Source organism: Xenopus laevis, chromosome 2L, assembly GCF_017654675.1.
Source record: "Xenopus laevis strain J_2021 chromosome 2L, Xenopus_laevis_v10.1, whole genome shotgun sequence".
NCBI lineage: Eukaryota > Metazoa > Chordata > Amphibia > Anura > Pipidae > Xenopus > Xenopus laevis.
Window position 1 is genome coordinate 147,678,768 of NC_054373.1, and position 18,933 is coordinate 147,697,700.

Here is an 18,933-nt window from a genome sequence, read left to right on the forward strand (position 1 = left end):
ATTAGACTTACTCTTTAGAGATCCAAATAATGGAAAGATCCCAGAAATTCCAAGGGCCTGAATCAAGAGACAAATATCTGTATAGCATTCTACATGGCCACACATCAGTAAGTATAGTAAGTACTGATTTGGCCTCATGTTACTGCACATGGCTTCTCTGGGACTATTTGCAGCTTTACTGCCTTTTTTACCAGTCCTGCCCCCCGTAAGGTTTTCATTCTTACAGAATTATTAATGATGGACACATTCATACTTTGGTGCTTTATTGCATTTTGTATTATTGTATTTCATGTAACTGTTTTTCTCTTATAGATCTTCAAAGAAAGCACCAGATGCACCACTGACCAGAGTAATCCAATCGAATGGCGTCCCGCCAGTGTCCGCCCGCTGCTGTCTTTAACTCCATGAACCCTCCTGTGAACAGCTATGTGGAACACTGCTACCTGAGGTCTCCTAATGTTATGGCGGAAGGTCAGTGTCTGGCAGCATGTAAAAATAATACAGAGGCTGTAGGCACATATTTAAGCAACATATCAGAGAAAGGTCAAAGCCTTCTCACTTCTATAGTGGAGCAAGCCATAACAGCATGATGATTCAATGAACAGCTATTTTCATACAAAACTTTTCATTGCTTCATTTTGGATCAGGTTCAAAGAAAGTCGGCATGGTTCTATCCTTTTGAATAGAAATCTCATTATGCATTATGTATCCAGACAAAACATTTTTTTTTTTTAAAGTTTTGAAGGTTCCTCTTGAGCTTTGAGGATTATAGTGGATTATGATATATCTATTAAATTTATGGGTGAGCAGTAGAACGTGTTATTTATGACTTAGCTGTTCTGTCTGGAACTGATCTTTGATGCACTTTATTCATCTGGCTCGCCATTATTTTTAGGGATGAATGAAATGCCCTATTGCCATCAGACCAACCTTATGACCAGTCACCATGGATTTGGATTGGCACAAGGCAGCGATCACTTGGCAGGCACAGATGGTGAGCATCAACGTCGTCATTTGAACTGAAGAATAAAACAAAATACCAACGGGTGCCAACATGAATGAGGGAATTGAGCTTAATATCTTTTAAATGAATTCCTGTTTGTGCAACCTTAATATCATTCCAGTACAGCAAAGGATCTTACATAATATTTAATAAATATGACCGTGTCTATAATCCTTTAATAAGCGTGCCTTGGCTGAGAAGTATTTACGTAAATGTTCAATGTTCATTATAGGTTAATTTTATTCAATAATTATATTTTTACTGAGACTTTCTTTTATAACTTGACTTACAACTACAGGCCATCAGATCAATTCCAGGGCCAATACACGATAGAAATGATTGAACACTACCCCTTATTTTGTTCTTATATGACCTTTAGCTGTTTTGTTTCCCTTCCATAAAGGATCACGTTTCTCTACTCCTCGAAGTACAATGAAACTGAGCAAAAAGAGAGCAATGTCGATCTCCCCACTGTCAGATGCCAGCATTGATCTACAAACCATGATCAGGACCTCCCCCAATTCCTTGGTGGCTTTTATTAATTCTAGATGTTCTTCAGCTAGTGGGTCTTATGGCCACCTGTCTATAGGAACTATCAGGTAAATATAGGTCTACATACAGGTATTTAGAATAAAACAAGAATGTGGTCATTTACTATTGCAAGTGCCATTTTTTCAGGAGAATTTCATCATAAATGCTGATGTCTGTTAAGTAGCAAGTGCTGCTTCTTGTGTGTATAGTGCTGAGTCTTTTTTTAATTTTTCTTCAAAATATAACAGTAAATGTATTTACAGTAATGAGAAAAAATGTGAAATGCAGGTTATGGTATAACTTTTTTTTTTTTAATAGCCCATCTCTTGGTTATCAAAATTGCCTTAACCATCAGAGGCCACAAGCGGGACCCTATGGAAGCAACCCACTCATGCCTTACAACTCCCATGAACACCTGTCCAGCAGAGGAATGAGCATGCTCCAGCCTCGCAGCTCAGTCAAGCACTGTCAGGTTAGAACAGATACACAGCAAGAAATTATAATTGCTCAGTTGTTAACTTGTATTTCATTCAGCTTTAATGTATATACTGTTGTTTCATCTATACTCGACTCATATCTCTTCCACGCTGCTAAAATGTGGATTAAAGACAATGGAACACAGGACAGTTCAAGACATTTTTGGGGAGATGTAAAAAAGATGTAAAAGTTGCCTATAAATATGTAACCTATAGCAACAGATGTGTGTTTCCAAACAGCTGACTTGTAAATTCTGCCTTCTGATTGGTTGCTATGGGTTACTAGACAAGTAGCAAACTTAAGACCATATATCACCTTAACCCCTCAGTTTACTTAGTAATATCAAGCTTAGCAGATGGTCAAAAAAACCCTTGGAATTTCCCCTTGTTCATTTGCGTGATGTCTACATTCATCAGTTACGCCACAGTTTGTGTTGCCTTGATGCTCAGTCACTTCCAGCTCTGTATCATTACTATGATTTATTTGTCAGTAAATAACACACGAGAATATGTCGGTTTATTTCTCTTCTCAGCTGACATTTATAGTATTTATTAAGTCTCAAGCACCAACATATATTGTATATTGTAAATATACTAAAATTACAAAAATTTTACAAAATATATTAGGTATGGGATCTGTTATCTGGAAACCCATTATCCAGAAAGCTACCCATAGACTCTATGTTGTCCAAATAATTCAAATTTTAAAAAAATCATTTCCTTTTTTGCTGTAATAAAACAGTAGCTTGTACTTGATCCAAACTAAGATATAATAATACTTATTGGAAGCAAAACCAGCCTATTGGGTTTATTGAATGTGTAAATGATTTTCTAGTAGACTTAAGGTATGAAGATCCAAATTACAGAAAGATTTGTTATCCAGAAAGCCCCAGGTCCCAAATATTCTGGATAGCAGGTCCCATTCCTGTATATTGTAAGATGTATGGGATAAGGACTCCAAATGATAATATTAGTATAATAATAATAATCATATAATAAAGTGAAGAAGAACTAAAAATATTATTGTTTAGCATTGTTTATTTGGTTGAGTATACTCCATAAATGTATTGAGGTCTAAAGTATATGCAGCCAGTGATGTTCCCAAATACTAATATATAATTTGCTATTGTCCTACCTGGAACAACAGGTGCAGATTATACTTGTACTTTTGCTGAAGCAGTATCACCTCTCATTACAGTTGAAGTCTGAGCCATTGTCGATTACTGGCTTGGATCCGATTGGGAGCAAAAGATTAGAGGATGAATCCGAAGGAGATATATCTAGTCCTGCTTCAGTTGGAACACAGGTAACATGACAGCACATTGTCTAACATTGTAATTAGGACTGACATAATAGAAAGGTAAAGCCCAATGATGTTTTTCATGTCCATGAGAAGTTTGTCAAGCATTGCCAGAGCAGGGTATCCCCAGATACTGAAATACTACAAAGCTAAAAGGCCGGTGAGTTGAGCCATCCCTCTGTACGCACAGAAAACCTGCATTTTACATTTTAAAGATTTCCATAAAAGTACAGATTGTTTATTAATATAATATAATTATTAATTATATAAACTGTCCTCCTAAATTAGGACCCACTGCTTGGATTGTTGGATGGGCGTGATGACTTGGAGAAGGATGATGGCAAACATGAGCCAGAAACAGTGTACGAGACCAACTGTCACTGGGAAAGCTGTACTAAGGAGTTTGACACTCAGGAACATCTTGTCCATGTAAGATTCATCTATCACAAAATATAGATATTTTGCCTTGTTTCATTACTTAATGTTAATGAACAAGACTTATTCATCTTATGAACCTTAATAACTCTTCTACAGCACATAAACAATGAACACATCCATGGGGAAAAGAAGGAGTTTGTGTGTCACTGGCAGGACTGTTCGCGAGAACTCCGACCCTTCAAGGCGCAATATATGCTGGTGGTCCATATGAGGAGGCACACCGGGGAGAAGCCCCACAAATGCACAGTGAGTTTGTTCAAACCATGCAAATGAATAATGTTGAATGTTGTGTGTAATTACACAATGCATTATGTTTTTTTATTTTATTGTTTAAGCTTGTATTTGTGTGTGTGCAGCGGTGTAACAACACAGGTGCCGGGCCCCCCTGCGAACTAAAATCAACCTCCTAGGCTCTCCCCAGCCACTTGGGTGCAAGTGCATTTGCCATTGCAGGCAGTGGGTGCACAATTTTTCAGTGAGCGGCCATAGAGGAAGCTGACCCTACTGTCCAGACCCCCCTTCCCCCCCCCCCCACTGCGGGGTCGGTTTCCTCTATAGTTATGTCACTGTGTGTCTGTGTGTGTGTGTGTGTGTGTGTGTATATATATATATATCATTAATGATAAGCTGAAAGTTGGGAGAATCCTGTCTATTAATCTGACAAATAGGGAGGTATCAGGGACTTATTTCAAATGTATGCTCCCTAAGCAGTCTGTGATCCCATTTGAACCTGCCCTCCTATGCGTATGCGAACTGCTAGAGATCTGTGTGCATTGCCCTACAGGAGAAACAGGGACTGCACTGAGGACAGAGGGGTTGAAAGCAGGAGCAGTAGCTGTTAGAACTCCCTTTCAATGCAGGAAGTGGGCCACCCCTAAAACTTTTCCACCCTAGACCCAAGAATTTGTGAGCTTCCCACAAATACGGGCCTGAAAGTTACTCCATAATATCTTGTGCTAATTTGGTTATGCATGTTATATTCTGTTAATAAGCACAGTTTCAAATCATTTGGTAACATATATACTTTTTTTTTATTTTAAGTTTGAGGGATGTAACAAAGCCTATTCACGGCTTGAGAACTTGAAGACTCACCTGAGGTCCCACACCGGCGAGAAACCTTATGTATGTGAGCATGAGGGCTGCAACAAGGCCTTCTCTAATGCCTCCGACAGAGCCAAGCACCAAAATCGAACTCACTCTAATGAGGTATTGTCAAGCAACTAGGGTTTAAAATTAAGGGGCCTATTTAATACACCTCCAATTTTTCTGGTTACGGTTTTAAAGGGGAAAACTTTAATTTTTGGAGGGAAAAAAAGAGATTTATTATAGCCCAAAGCTGCTAAAAATCCGAATCCAAAAATACTCCATCTCAGATATGTCATGGTCATGTAGAAGTCAATGACAGATGCCCCTGAAGATGTTTCTTAACATTGTGATCAGCTCTGGTTTTTGACCAATATCCGGTTTTTGCAGGGACAGTTTGATAACATTCAGTTTTCGGATTCAAGTTGACGCACTTGTTGCAATGTTTTTTTCTAAAAGAATTATTGATAAATGAGTTACATTTGTAGATGTGAGTTAGGTTGACTTTGCTTTAATAAAAAACTGTGATAAACTCAAGTTTTAGTAAATAATCCCCTAAGTGTATGCCCAACCACCTCTGTTTGCAACATATTTATATATAGAATATATTCTAGAATGTTCCATTAGAATTTATTCCAGTGTGGATAAGAATTGTCTGAAACATGAATGCAGTTTGCATTGGGTTTAATGGTAAAGATGGGTGTTAGTACTCAGCTAACTCTGATACATGGTTCACACAGATAAGATAAACAAAGGTCCGGGGCCAGATGGTATTCATTCCAGCGTACTTAGCGAGCTTAACTCTGTGATTGCCAAACCTCTTTACTTAATTTTCAGGATTCATTGAGGTCTGGCATAGTGCCGAGAGACTGACAAATTGCTAATTTGGTGCCACCATTCAAAAAACTATCCCATTCTCAGCCTCAAAACTGTAGGCCAGTTAGTCTGACGTCCATGGTAGGAAAGCTTTTCGAAGGATTAATAAAGGATAAGATACTGGACTTTATAGAAAATCATAATACTATGAGTTTGTGCCAGCATGGTTTTAGATCTTGCCAGACTAACTTAATTTCTTTTTATGAGAAGTAGAGACCTCGATTCTGGGATGGCAGTGGATGTGATTTACTTAGACTTTGCTAAAGCATTTGATACAATGCCACACAGTAGGTTACTGGTTAAGGAATGTTGGCCTGGAACATAGTATTTGTACCTGGATAGAGAACTGGCTAAAAGATAGACTACAAAGAGTGGTGGTAAATGGAACATTTTCTAATTGGACCAGTGTTGTTAGTGGAGTACCGCAGGGCTCTGTACTAGGTCCCTTGCTTTTCAACTTGTTTATTAATGACCTGGAGGTGGGCATTGAAAGTACTGTTTCTATTTTTGCAGATGATACTAAATTGTGCAGAACTATAGGTTCCATGCAGGATGCTGCCACTTTGCAGAGTGATTTGTCTATGTTGGGAAACTGGGCAGCAAACTGGAAAATGAGGTTCAATGTTGATAAATGCAAGGTTATGCACTTTGGCAAAAATAATATAAATGCAAGTAATACACTAAATGGCAGTGTGTTGGGAGTTTCCTTAAATGAGAAGGATCTAGGGGGTTTTGTAGATAACAAGTTGTCTAATTCTGGGCAGTGTCATTCTGTGGCTACTAAAGCAAATAAAGTTCTGTCTTGCATAGATTTTTTTTAAAAAAAAAATTGGGAGCCATGTCCAGTCATTCGCATGCGCATACTGAAAAGCTACCCTGAATTGCTCATTATGCGCACACGCATGACATCACATGCGCATTATGCCTATGCGAGCCACTGGACATGGCTGCTCGCACTGGGAGCGTATCGCTGGTGGAGGCATTTTTTCAAAAACAAAACAAAAACTACTGTTATCCCCAACCGGATTGTGGGCTCTATTGGCCCCGACCTTTGGTTGGGGATAACATTTTTACCCAACAGGTGCCCTTTAATCATCTTGCAGCAAAAGGAAATTGTTTTAGATTTACAACAGATTTATGGTTGAGAATAATATTTTTAGCAAGCAATGATGGTTACTACTTGCAACATTTTGCATTTCACCGTTAGAAATAAATTGTTTACAGATGGATAATTTGTTCTAAAGTTTGCAGATTGCAAATTTGCAATTTGTAGAGAGGATTTAGGCACTGCTGCTGAGCTCTAACACCCCACAGCACAATAAATGGACACATATATCTTCTTTGATAAATGTGTCCCTTCATTAAAATACTTTCTTGACCTTCAACAAATGTTAATAATTGGGGGGAGGGGTCATACCTCCAGGGATACTTCTGGGCTCCCTAGTTTAGTATTTGATAAATCTGACCTTAGACTGGTATCATTGCATGTACATATGCTTATTTCTGTACATGTAAACATACAAATGCCTATAATTTTAGTGCAAAATTAGTACAAACAATAATGATGATGTAGTAGAAAATGTTTTTAAATATAATTTAAACAAAAGCTGTGGTAACAATAAGTGTTAATATAGTTGGTTTAATGGAGGGTTTATTGAACATTTATCAGTCTAAATTTGGATTCTTTTCTAGAAACCATACGTCTGCAAGATCCCCGGCTGCACCAAGCGCTACACAGATCCTAGCTCTCTCAGGAAGCACGTTAAGACTGTACATGGCCCAGAAGCGCACATTACCAAGAAGCACCGTGGAGACGGAATGCCCAGGGCTCAGTCTGGTCATGAGGGACCTGGAATTCAGAATGTTAAAGGGGAAAACCAGCTGGATATGGATGCAAGCTCTGCTCGCAAGGAGGATGGAAGACTTGCTGTGCCAGATATAACTTTGGTGAGCAAAGACATCTTACAAATGAACCATGTTTAGAAAAGAGCACACGTTTTGCCCTCGGGGTCAAGCAGATTATTGGGCAAAGAGCACAATGCTACATCAATGTGATTGCACCTGTAGAACAACAGATATAAAAAAAAATAGTAGCCGTGCACATAGTAAATTGTATATATATATATATATATATATATATATATATATATATATATATATATATATATATATATATATATATATATATATATATTTATATATATATATATATATATATATATATATATATATATATATAGATGGTGATCCCACTGGTGTCTAATAAAAGGGCAGCCAAGTATGGGGGTTTACTTTGAAAGCAGCAAGTAAGTTGCAGGTAAAACCTAGTCCCTTTGTAAAATGTATAATAAAACAATAGAATTCTTAATGAATTAGATAAAATTGAGCATAGGACTGGCAAGATATGGGATGACTTTGACGTAGTTGGCCAGCTTAAATATATTGCAATATATGGACAAACAATCCCTGTTTTGTTTAAAGGGTAAGACATTTTTCAGTAGCAGTATGCACAAAATGTCTCTGTCTTAAATATATTGATAATGGGTTGAGTGCAGAGGACTCTTGTATTTGACTATATGTATTTTGTGGTCACACCCTCATTGCACCCTCGCCTAATGGTTTTAAAAAAAGAGAGGCATCCTGGATCTCAGAATGCTAATTTATCTAGAGCAACCTTAACAATACACATTGTTAAAAACTATAACAACATCTGCAATATACTGAATTGGTTCTTTATGAAAGTCTGCATGATCTGTGAGTTTTTATGATATTTGACATTTTAATTCTGGTTTCATCTGGTTAACAGAAATCTCAGCCCAGCCCTGGTGGACAGTCATCTTGCAGCAGTGAAAGGTCGCCTTTGGGAAGCAACAACAATAATGATAGTGGGGTGGAAATGAATGCCAACACAGGAGGAAGCTTTGAGGACCTCACCAATCTAGATGATATTCCTTCTGTAGATTCAATAGGCACTGCAGGTGCTTCAGCCCTAAGAAAGCTGGAGAATCTTAGGATTGACAAACTGAACCAACTACGTAAAGCCCCATCCTCAGGAAAGATGGTCAAACTGCCTTCAATCCACAACAGTGGTGAGTGGTATTACTCCTGGGAGATAAAACCACTGGCAGCATAAACATAGTGTGGCAATGCTTTAAAACACAAAGTTAAATTAAAATTATGAGAATATGCAGGTTATTGGGAAATAACATAAAGCCATTCCATCTCTGAATCACTTTTTATGTTTTCTCAGGTCCTCCCGTCTGTGGTCCACTGGGTTTGTCTCAAAATCAACATGGGATAGAATTGCCATCCAGCAACCATGTAAATCACCTTAATGACAGGCGGAACAGCACTACAAGCACCATGAGCTCAGCCTATACAGTGAGTCGCAGATCCTCAGTGGTGTCCCCATACCTACCCAACCAAAGAGCAGGTGATTCTGGTAACATGGTGGATTCATATGACCTTTCTACGGACCCTTCTGGTCATTCTAATGAAGCTGTTTGTGCTAGCGTGCTTCCAGGCCTTACTCCAGCACAGCAATATAGATTAAAGGCAAAGTATGCTGCAGCAACTGGTGGTCCTCCACCTACTCCACTGCCCAACATGGAGAGGATGAATACAAACAATAGGATGGCATTTGCTTCTAGCGATTATCGTGGATCAGCCATCTCTTCCCTGCTGGGTAATAACACTCAGAGAAGACATAGTAGTAATGAGTATCACAACTATGGAACAGGTATTATTCATCCAGCTCAAGCACCAGGTGCTGGGATAAGAAGAGCTAGTGACCCTGCAAGAACTGGGGGAGATATTCAAACAGTTCCAAAAGTGCAGCGCTTCAAGAGTATGACAAATATGAATGTATCTATGATGGGGCGACAAGGTACCAGTATTCAGCAAGCATACGGAGGATCTGATGCTAATTTACAAAGACATATGTTTACTCCACGGCCACCCAGCATTAGTGAGAATATTTTTATGGAAACAGCTGGTCCTGATGGAGTATGCCATTCAAAGGAACAAAGCATTATCCAGCCTAACGAAATGCAGCCCTATATGAATTACCAGGGTCAAGGATCTCAGCTGGCTGCACCCAGTGACCATATGAACTTTAATCATCAAATGCATGGGTTAGATGGTCAAAGCCAAAATGTCTATAGCCATTCTCAGCGAGCTATGAGCAACATGCATCTAAATGCAGAAAATTACTCAGGCCAGAGCAATGTTTCAACACATACAAATTTCAACCAGTGCCAAATGACTGCTCATAACCAGCAATTTCCCAACACAAGGCAAGCTTATAGCTGTGCTAATTTACCTGTACAGTGGAATGAGGTTAATTCAGGAACCATGGACAACCCTGCTCAGAGCCCAAATCACCAAATAATGCATCGGAATATGCCACCTGGAAATCATTGCCAGAGTCAGTTCTCAAACTCTACTGTCCCAGAACCAACAAAGCAAGGTTGCCCTGTAAACAGAAATTCATGCCAGCAGGGAATGTATATGAATAATCAGAAATATAACCATGGGGGTCAGGTGCAGGTTAAGCCAGAACAACAGTTCCACCATTCAGCTCCCTCCATGATGTCCTGTCAAAACATGAAGCATCCTTCTAGACTAGAGCAGAATTTTACTCACTCAAATACAATGCCATTGTCACCTGAAGCCACAAACTGTGATTACCAAGGGCAACAAGACAACACTCAGAATTCTTGCTTTAATGTTGGCCTTAACCCTAACTTGCTAAGCCCTCAAGGGCGTAGGTCTCAGACACCTATGATGCAGGTAAAGGAAATGATGGTCAGAAACTATGTCCAGTCCCAACAAGCGCTAATGTGGGAGCAACATCCAAAAAGTATGTCCATGATGAGCAACAGTGGAGAAGATGTAGATACTGGGCAAAACCAGCATATAAATACTCCAAATGCAGCTGTGTATATGAGTCCCAAGTATATGAAGTATCAGGGCAAGCCATCACCAAACAACCTAATGAGTCCAAGCTCCCAAGACAGCCAATCAAGTCACACCAAAGCAATGGGAAGCCCAAACAGTCAGTGTTACAACTTTGACATGATGCCCCGTCCTCCCTGTGGCCCCAAACCTTTAAGCAGGCAACAAAGTGTATCAAGTCAGTCAACATACATGGGAAGTCCAAATCAGCTTAGTCCATCTTACCAGTCATCTGAATCAAGCCCCAGAAGAATGGCCTGCCTTCCTGCAATTCAGCCACAGCCTGAAGTCACCATCAACACCAGCATGATGTATTACACCGGTCAAATGGAAATGCATCATGGTAAAGCAGGGCTCCATAAACTTACTACACCACTAAATCAAAACCAGACCAGCTGTGATGGACATCAACATGGCCAGTTCAATTCTAATCATAGCTTTCTAAAGACAGACTCTGTGCCGTACACAAGTTCATGTCCAGGTGCCAATACATTAGACAGTCTTGATCTGGAGAATACACAAATTGACTTTACAGCAATTATAGATGATGCAGATAATACTATAATGGCTGGGAACATAAGCCCCAATGGACTAGCAGGAGCTTCCTCACACTTAACCACACTGCGAAACACAGGAGCGGTTCCAAACATGGTGGTGGGGGACTTGAACTCAGTGTTATCATCTCTGGCTGGAGAGAATAAATACCTAAACACAATCTCCTGAGCAATCTAGAACTAGCCTGAAAACATATATATGACAACTGCCCTCGATCAGACTGATCTTCTATGGAGCAGAGCTCACCCACTTATTTTATTCGTTCTTGAAATCTTTGGAAGTTTAGTAGACACTGTGCTTGACAAAAACAGCAAATGTACGTTTTTTGCTGGCACAGAAATACACGCCTTCATTTACTCCGTCACTTTTAAATCATAATGCTGTTTTTACAAAACAAATTTTGCACATTTTATAATTGTAAACCTGGAAAAGAGTAACTGCCTTGTTAGCTTTACATAAAGCGGCTGTAAGTCCCAAAATTGTGCCTTCTGAAACAAACTGTAATCATACAGGTATTCTGTTATCCAGAATACTCAGGACTTGGGGTTTTCAGAATAAGGACTCTTTCCAAAATGTGGATCTCTATACATTAAGGGGGTTATTTACTAAAATCCAAATTTATCTAATATTTCATTAAAAAAAGCACAACCAAACTCCCATGCCCGATTTGAGCTCATTTATTAATACTTGATAAAATTGAGAGAAAACCCGAAGCTCTCAAATTTTTTCGGGCTTTTTGTGAAATTGCCCCAAAAAGTCAGATTTTCGGCTAAACATCGCAGACCATAACATGTCAAATTGAGATAGTTGCCTCTCCCATTGACTTATACAGGACCTCGATAGGTCTGAGATGGTGGATTTGCGGGTTTTCGAATTTGGGCATTTTGCAGCATCAGGGTATAATAAATCTCGAAAAATGTGAGTTTTTTTTCCTCTAAAGATATGAGTTTTCTAGTGAAAATGTTTTCAAGATTTTAACATTCAGATTTTAATAAATAACCCCCTTAGTCTACTAAAAATAATTTAAATATTAAATAAACCCAATAGGATTGTTTTTCCTCCTATAAGGATTAATTATATCTTAGTTGGGATCAAGTACCAAGTACTGCTTTATTATTACTGAAAAAAGTCAATGATATTAAAACATTTTAAAAATGGAGCCATTCCTTAATTTGGAGCTTTCTGGATAACCGGTTTCTGATTAACAGGTCCCATACCTGTAATCAACATAAAAGTACCTTAAGTACAAATGTTACAATGGTATAGTAAGGTATTTTTCTGTAATTTGGATCTCCATACTTTATGCCTTCCAAAATATAATCTAAACATTAACGGGGTTGATCGCCTTTGATACGCAATAGGCGTTTTTATTTTTTTTATTATTTGTGGTTTTTGAGTTACTTAGCTTTTTATTCAGCAGCTCTCCAGTTTGTAATTCAGCAATCTGGTTGCTAGGGTCCAAATTACCTTAGCAACCATACATTTATTTAAACAAGAGAATACAATATGAATAGGGGAGGGCGCGAATAGAAATATGAGTGATAAAAAGTGGCAATAACAATAAATGTGTAGCTTTACAAAGCATGTGCCTTTAGATGGGGTCAGTGACCCCCATTTGAAAGCTGGAAAGAGCCATAAGAAGAAGGCAAATAATTAAAAATAAATAATGAAGACCAATTGAAAAGTTGTTTAGAATTGGCCATACTAACATACTAAAAGTTAACTTAAAGGTGAACCACCCCTTTAATTAGTAATTACGCCCCATCATCAATTGCTTTGGACCCCACAGTTTAAAAACCTATGCATGAACTGATATCATAATGTTATCAGTAGGGATGCACCGAATCCACTATTTTGGATTCGGCCGAACCCCCGAATCCATCACAAAAGATTCAGCCGAATACCGAACCGGATCCGAATCCTAATTATGCAAATTAGGGGTGGGAAGGGGAAATATTTTTTACTTCCTTGTTTTATGACAAAAAGTCACTCGATTTCCTTCCCCGCCCCTAATTTGCTTGTGCTAATTAGGATTCGGATTTGGTTCGGCCAGGAAGAAGGATTCGGCCGAATCCTGCTGAAAAAGGCCGAATCCCGAACTGAATCCTGGATTCGGTGCATCCCTAGTTATCAGAGAATGCAAATTTAACTGGTTGGAGACTTCTTCCTAAAAGAAAAATTATGGGAGAACTGTGCATCTACGGCCAACATCTCCTTTGCTACAAGTATTAAATCAGGTGTCAGTTAACTCTGTGTTTTGGGTTGTTTTTATAAGAATTATGGGAAAAGTAACCTGTACTTATCTATATTTTTTCCTTTCCTAATTTTAGAAATTAGAAGTTGTTCACTGCTTAATATCATGAATGTATAAAAAAAAAAAAAAAGCTCAAGTTACTGAGGCAGTAAGTGTCTTCTGATGCTTCTCTGCTCTCTTATATCATACAATTCTGAAGGACCATTGATCAGTCCAAAGGAGTAAATACTCACTGTGAGAGCACAAGGTAATCGGGATTGAGAGGTTCTCCCATTACTAGCCCAACCACTTTTGTCTCTTATGAAATCATAATAAATATACCAAAGAGTGCATTTTGTCATTTAAAAAAAACATTTTAGTTTATATAACATAGTTTGAGAAAAAGAAAGTATATTATGTAGAAGATATAACTGGTTCTTACTAGACTTTTATATTTCTGCATCAAAAGAAAAGGAAGTTTAATGTAAAAAGAAAATGTTTATTTTTGAACGTTTGTAAATCCCTTATCCTGTTTTGTACAGCATGTATTTTTATATCTGTAAATTCATTTTGCTATCCTTTTTCCATACAGAAATAAAATTGTTTTTCCTAGTTTTCGTAAATTTATTTGACTATGAAAATACCATGAGCATAGGGAGATGTGACATTAAAAGTAAATTATACCTTTGTTTCACTTGGGCTTAGGTAGGAAAGGTGCATAAACACTATCTGAAGGGAAAGAAATATATACAGGTATAGGACCTGTTATCCAGAATGCTCAGGACCTGCTCAGGATAATGGATCTTTCCGTAATTTAGATCTTTAGGGCCGGAACTAGGAGTAGGCAGAGTAGGCACATGTCTAGAGCGCAAAGCTGGGGGGCACCTTCACTGTCTCGTCCCCCTAGTCCAGTCCACTCTCTGCACTCTAACTCCGGCTGTTCAGCGGGTCTATTCATATGCGCCTATCTGTGCGCATACATGCACACCTGTCACGGGTACACGCATACGTCAGCGCGTGAGAGATGGCATGACCAGCCAGGTTGCCTAGGGGGCTTGACTCAGCGCTGCCTTAAGTCTACTATAAAGTCATTAAAAAACATTAAAGGGGAACTATCACGACAACTTTAATATACCGGTAAGCGTCTGCATACTGAAATACGAAATATAATCAATTTAATGTTCTACATCGTTTCTGAAATAATTAAGTTTATGTTCACTATCCCTCTCTCAACATGTGTTTCTCTTCATTCTGACTACTTGCAGCAGTTCGGTGTCAGATAGTCATTGACAGTTAGATCCAATATATCTTATAGGGAGGCTCCCTTTCCTAGCAGATGAATTAGAGCTTACTCAAATTACTGATTCCAGTACAAACAGAATCTAACAAAATAACTGACTTTTGCACAAATTCTGCATGTAGAGAGACATGATGTCTGGTGATTTTAATAGAGTGAGCATCTTCTAGGCAAAAGGAGCCCCCCTATAACATATATTGGATGTAACAGTCAATGAATATCTGAAACCCAACTGCTGCATGAAGATAGAATGAAGTGAAACAGATGCTGAGAAAGGAATAGTGAAGATAAACTTGATTATTTCAGAAACACTAGAGAATATTTAATTGATTGTATTTAGAAAGTTTCAGTATGCTGAAGCTTATATGAAATTTTCATTTTCGTGATAGATCCCTTTAAATAAACCCAATAGGCTGGTTTTGCCTCTAAAATGTAGTCTATGGGAGATGACCTTTCTGTAATTGGAGCTTTTCGGATAACAGGTTTCTGGATAATGAATCCCATAACATATTATTTACACCTTATTCAAAGTTGAAATCCATGATAGTCTATCCCTGAATTGTATGAAGCATTTCTCAACCCCCCTGTAGGCTCATAGGGCCATGCAACCCCTCCTCCTCCTCACACTTTCTGTATTCTCTTATTTACATCTCTTTACATATAATGATCCATCATTCCCACCATTTCTTCTATTTGTTCTCATATAGAAATGGAGAATGGCCATGATATAGGCATACAAGGCAAATTGTTGGATGAACAGGAGGGCACAGTGTAGGACTGGCCCACCGGGATACCAGGAAAACTGCCAGTGGGCCCAGGTGCCAGTAGGCCTCTCGCTTGGCTGCAAAAATGCAGTGTCCCCCAGAAATGCATTTAAAATTGCAAGCTTGTGGGAGCAGAAAAGGAAGGCACATAGCAAAGATTAGGACATTCTGTAATATATGAAAAGTAAACTTAAAGGCGAACTGCACCTAATTGGGAGTAAATCTGTATTGAAATTAGTGGCTTAATTACGATTAGGGATGCACCGAATCCACTTTTTTGGATTCGGCCGAACCCCCGAATCCTTCGTGAAAGATTCGGCCGAATACCGAACCGAATCCGAACCCTAATTTGCATATGCAAATTAGGGGTGGTAAGGGGAAAACATTTTTTACTTCCTTCTTTTCTGACAAAAAGTCATGCAATTTCCCTCCCGCCCCTAATTTGCATATGCAAATTAGGATTCGGATTCGGTTCTGCTGGGCAGAAGGATTCGGCCGAATCCGAATCCTGCTGAAAAAGGCCGAATCCTGGCCGAATCCCGAACCGAATCCTGGATTCGGTGCATCCCTAATTACGATGGAGTAGATCCCCCCTTCAACCCTACACAGATTTTAGGGTGCATTAAGGGCATGGGGACCTTTATTCTAGTGTACTTTGTACCTTTTATTTACTCAGGTAGTTCTTAAATGTTGACAGTTACGTGTAGTCAGTTTTATAAGTATTGCTAGAAAACAATAGGGAAAACAATAGGGAAAACAATAGGGGTCATTTACCATCATGAAAACAAGGTGCAAAGTTCAATAAACGGGCACAATGTGTTTATTTTTTCTGCATTACACACCCTACCTTCCAAAACAGGGATATCCAGTGTTCCAGTTTTGGCTGAAGAAAAATCTTGGGCTGGGTCCACCACGTGTTCATTACCACCCTACCTTCCTCCAGTTGTGAATTAGACTTTGTTTTAGAACAGGGCAAGGTTGTTCAAGTTAGGTGGATTCTCTAACTAGGCAGATGTAAGAACAGGGTTGGCACACCCAGACAGCCATTAACCCCAGGCATGCTCTGGCACATCTGTGCAGGTAGATACCCCCCCCTTTGCCAACCTACCGTATCGACATTTTGGAGCTACTTAATGCTGTATGATGTTCTGTATTCCATTCATGATTGTCATGCTTAGAGAAGGTCACCTGCTTCTTAGGGTTCTCTTTAATGCATATCAGGAACAAATTTGGGATATGGTGAGGCCAGCAGAATTGATTAAATGGCAGAATCATGTTACTCTGCTATAGGGTTGGCATTTTTAGCACTGCTGCCCTCTAGTGGAGAATAGCGGCAATCAAACTGTCCCTCCCCACCTGTTTATGTGCCCTGAACTGTCTTTACTGAGCACAGGTGCATATACTTATGATCCAGACTGGAGATCAAGCACCTGCAATTTCCACCTGTATACAGCAGTACTTTATTCTTGAGAAGTGGGCTCAGGGAGGTACATACGCTGTCTGTTTCCCGTCCCCTATCTGGTATCTAAATTCCCTCCTTGTCATTGGAGCAGAGCTCAGCAAGTATTCCTTGAATGATTTCACTCTTTGTTCATTAAGACAATCATGTTGTACAATGACAAGTGCCCTTATTGACACACAGGGATTAGTGGAAAGCATGAAAAAAGGCAGAGAAGTTTATTTTGTCTGCTGCCATTTTATGTCAGATGGCATGGTGGATAAAACACGTGCCATTGCCCTTAAGGTGTGGATATGTAATATAGTGACAGAGATAGTGGATAGGGTGCAGAAATATTGGTAGGAATACAAAGACCCATGAGACTTTGCTATATTTGTTTATCTAAAGCAGTAGTACTCTGGTGGTGACTGGAGCAGTGACTGGGGAGCACCGCCGGAAGGTTAATTAGGGTTAGCTATGTCTGTTGGAATGTTTATTTGCTCCCCTACAAATTACTGGAACCTTGTTTATTAGCTATGGGGGAGAGGGAAATTACTGGTCTCAGTACAGGCACTACTGTCCTACAGAGATCTGGCCACTAGGTGGCAAAGCAGTTTCATTTATAGTAAAAGCAGTTCCATGTAATATGTACAGTATATATATATATATATATATATATATATATATATAATATATATAAGTTCCTGTGGGGCCCCACTCCGCCAAACTATTATAAACTCGGGTGCAAGGTAAAAAAGCTTTACATAGTACAAAAAAGACCAGCAACACCGATATCTTTTGTGAAAAAATCATTCAAGTGTATTGAAAATGCATGTACAGCCATTTATATATATATATATATATATATATATATATATATATATATATATATATATAAACCTTTTTCTGACACTATACACTTTTTACTTTTAAAATAAATCTAGGCTTCTGAGAATAAGGGGAAACATCTTCAATTCCCCTCGAACCAGTCGAAGCAGCCATAGAATCAACTTTGTACTTAGTGTTGATTTTAATAACCCTGTATTTTCTTACTTGCTAAAAAAAGCCATTCAATCCCTTCTTGAAGTTATTTAATGTACAGTAGATGCCAGTCCAACCTCTTCAGGGAGAGCATTTCACAACTTCACAGATCTCACTGTAAAAAAACCTATTTGCATCTTTGGAACCTCTTTTCTTCTAACCTCAGTGGATACCCTTGTGTCTGCTGAAAGGATCTACTGTAATTAAAGCATCAGAAAGTTTATTGTATGGTCACCTTCTATATTTATACATAGTGTAAATAACCCCAACTTGGCCAGCCATTCCACATAACTAAGAGCTTCCAAACCCGTTACCAGCATTGCCACTCTTCTTTGGATTCTCTCTATTTCATTAAAAACAAATGTAGGATATATTATGTGAAATTGAGTTTTCTGGATAAGGGATCTTTCCATAATTTGCACCAATATAACTTAAGTCTGCTAATAATCATTTAAACATGAAATACATCCAATAGGATTGTTTTGCCACCAATATGGATTCGTGCAGCTTAGTAACTATCAAGTACAATGGACCGTTTTATTATTAGAAAGAGAAAAAAAATATTTTAAAAAATTAAAATATTTAAAATGGGGTCTATGGGAGATGGCCTTTCTGTAATACGGAGCTTTTTGGATATTAGGCTTCTGGATAAGAGATCCCATACATGTAGCCCTTTTAAGCACCGGAGAACAAAACGGCACTATATTTATTCATTTTTATATATGTAATACATATATGTAAAATATTTTATAACTTTTTTTTATCAATTAAACACAGTTCAGGGGAAAAACATTTTTGAAACAATACATGTTTTTTTTAATTTTATTATTTCTACTTTAGAAATCCAGTTGCTTTTATTTAAAAAATATTTTTCTGGAGTCTCAATATGACTGAGCCGCATCCTGTGCGCATAAATCAGTGGGCAAATAGCAAGAACACAAA

At 38.5% G+C, this 18,933-nt stretch overlaps 1 protein-coding gene across 2 annotated transcripts in view; it reads left to right on the top strand.

Annotated features, from left to right (window-relative positions):
- The window catches only part of gli1.L (GLI family zinc finger 1 L homeolog), a 77,944-nt gene extending 66,088 nt beyond the window's left edge, over positions 1-11,856 (top strand). The window contains exons 2-12 of one of the 2 annotated variants that reach the window (XM_018247458.2): positions 313-471; positions 896-994; positions 1,407-1,602; positions 1,853-2,006; positions 3,209-3,316; positions 3,599-3,739; positions 3,845-3,994; positions 4,790-4,954; positions 7,400-7,654; positions 8,514-8,796; positions 8,958-11,856. In XM_018247458.2, coding sequence (XP_018102947.1) covers positions 363-471; positions 896-994; positions 1,407-1,602; positions 1,853-2,006; positions 3,209-3,316; positions 3,599-3,739; positions 3,845-3,994; positions 4,790-4,954; positions 7,400-7,654; positions 8,514-8,796; positions 8,958-11,386 — 4,089 coding nt within the window. In that variant the 5' untranslated portion in view covers positions 313-362 and the 3' untranslated portion in view covers positions 11,387-11,856. The remainder of the gene's footprint in view (positions 1-312; positions 472-895; positions 995-1,406; positions 1,603-1,852; positions 2,007-3,208; positions 3,317-3,598; positions 3,740-3,844; positions 3,995-4,789; positions 4,955-7,399; positions 7,655-8,513; positions 8,797-8,957) is intronic. The other variant, XM_018247459.2, reaches the window with a different exon arrangement.
- Positions 11,857-18,933: the final 7,077 nt, after the last annotated feature.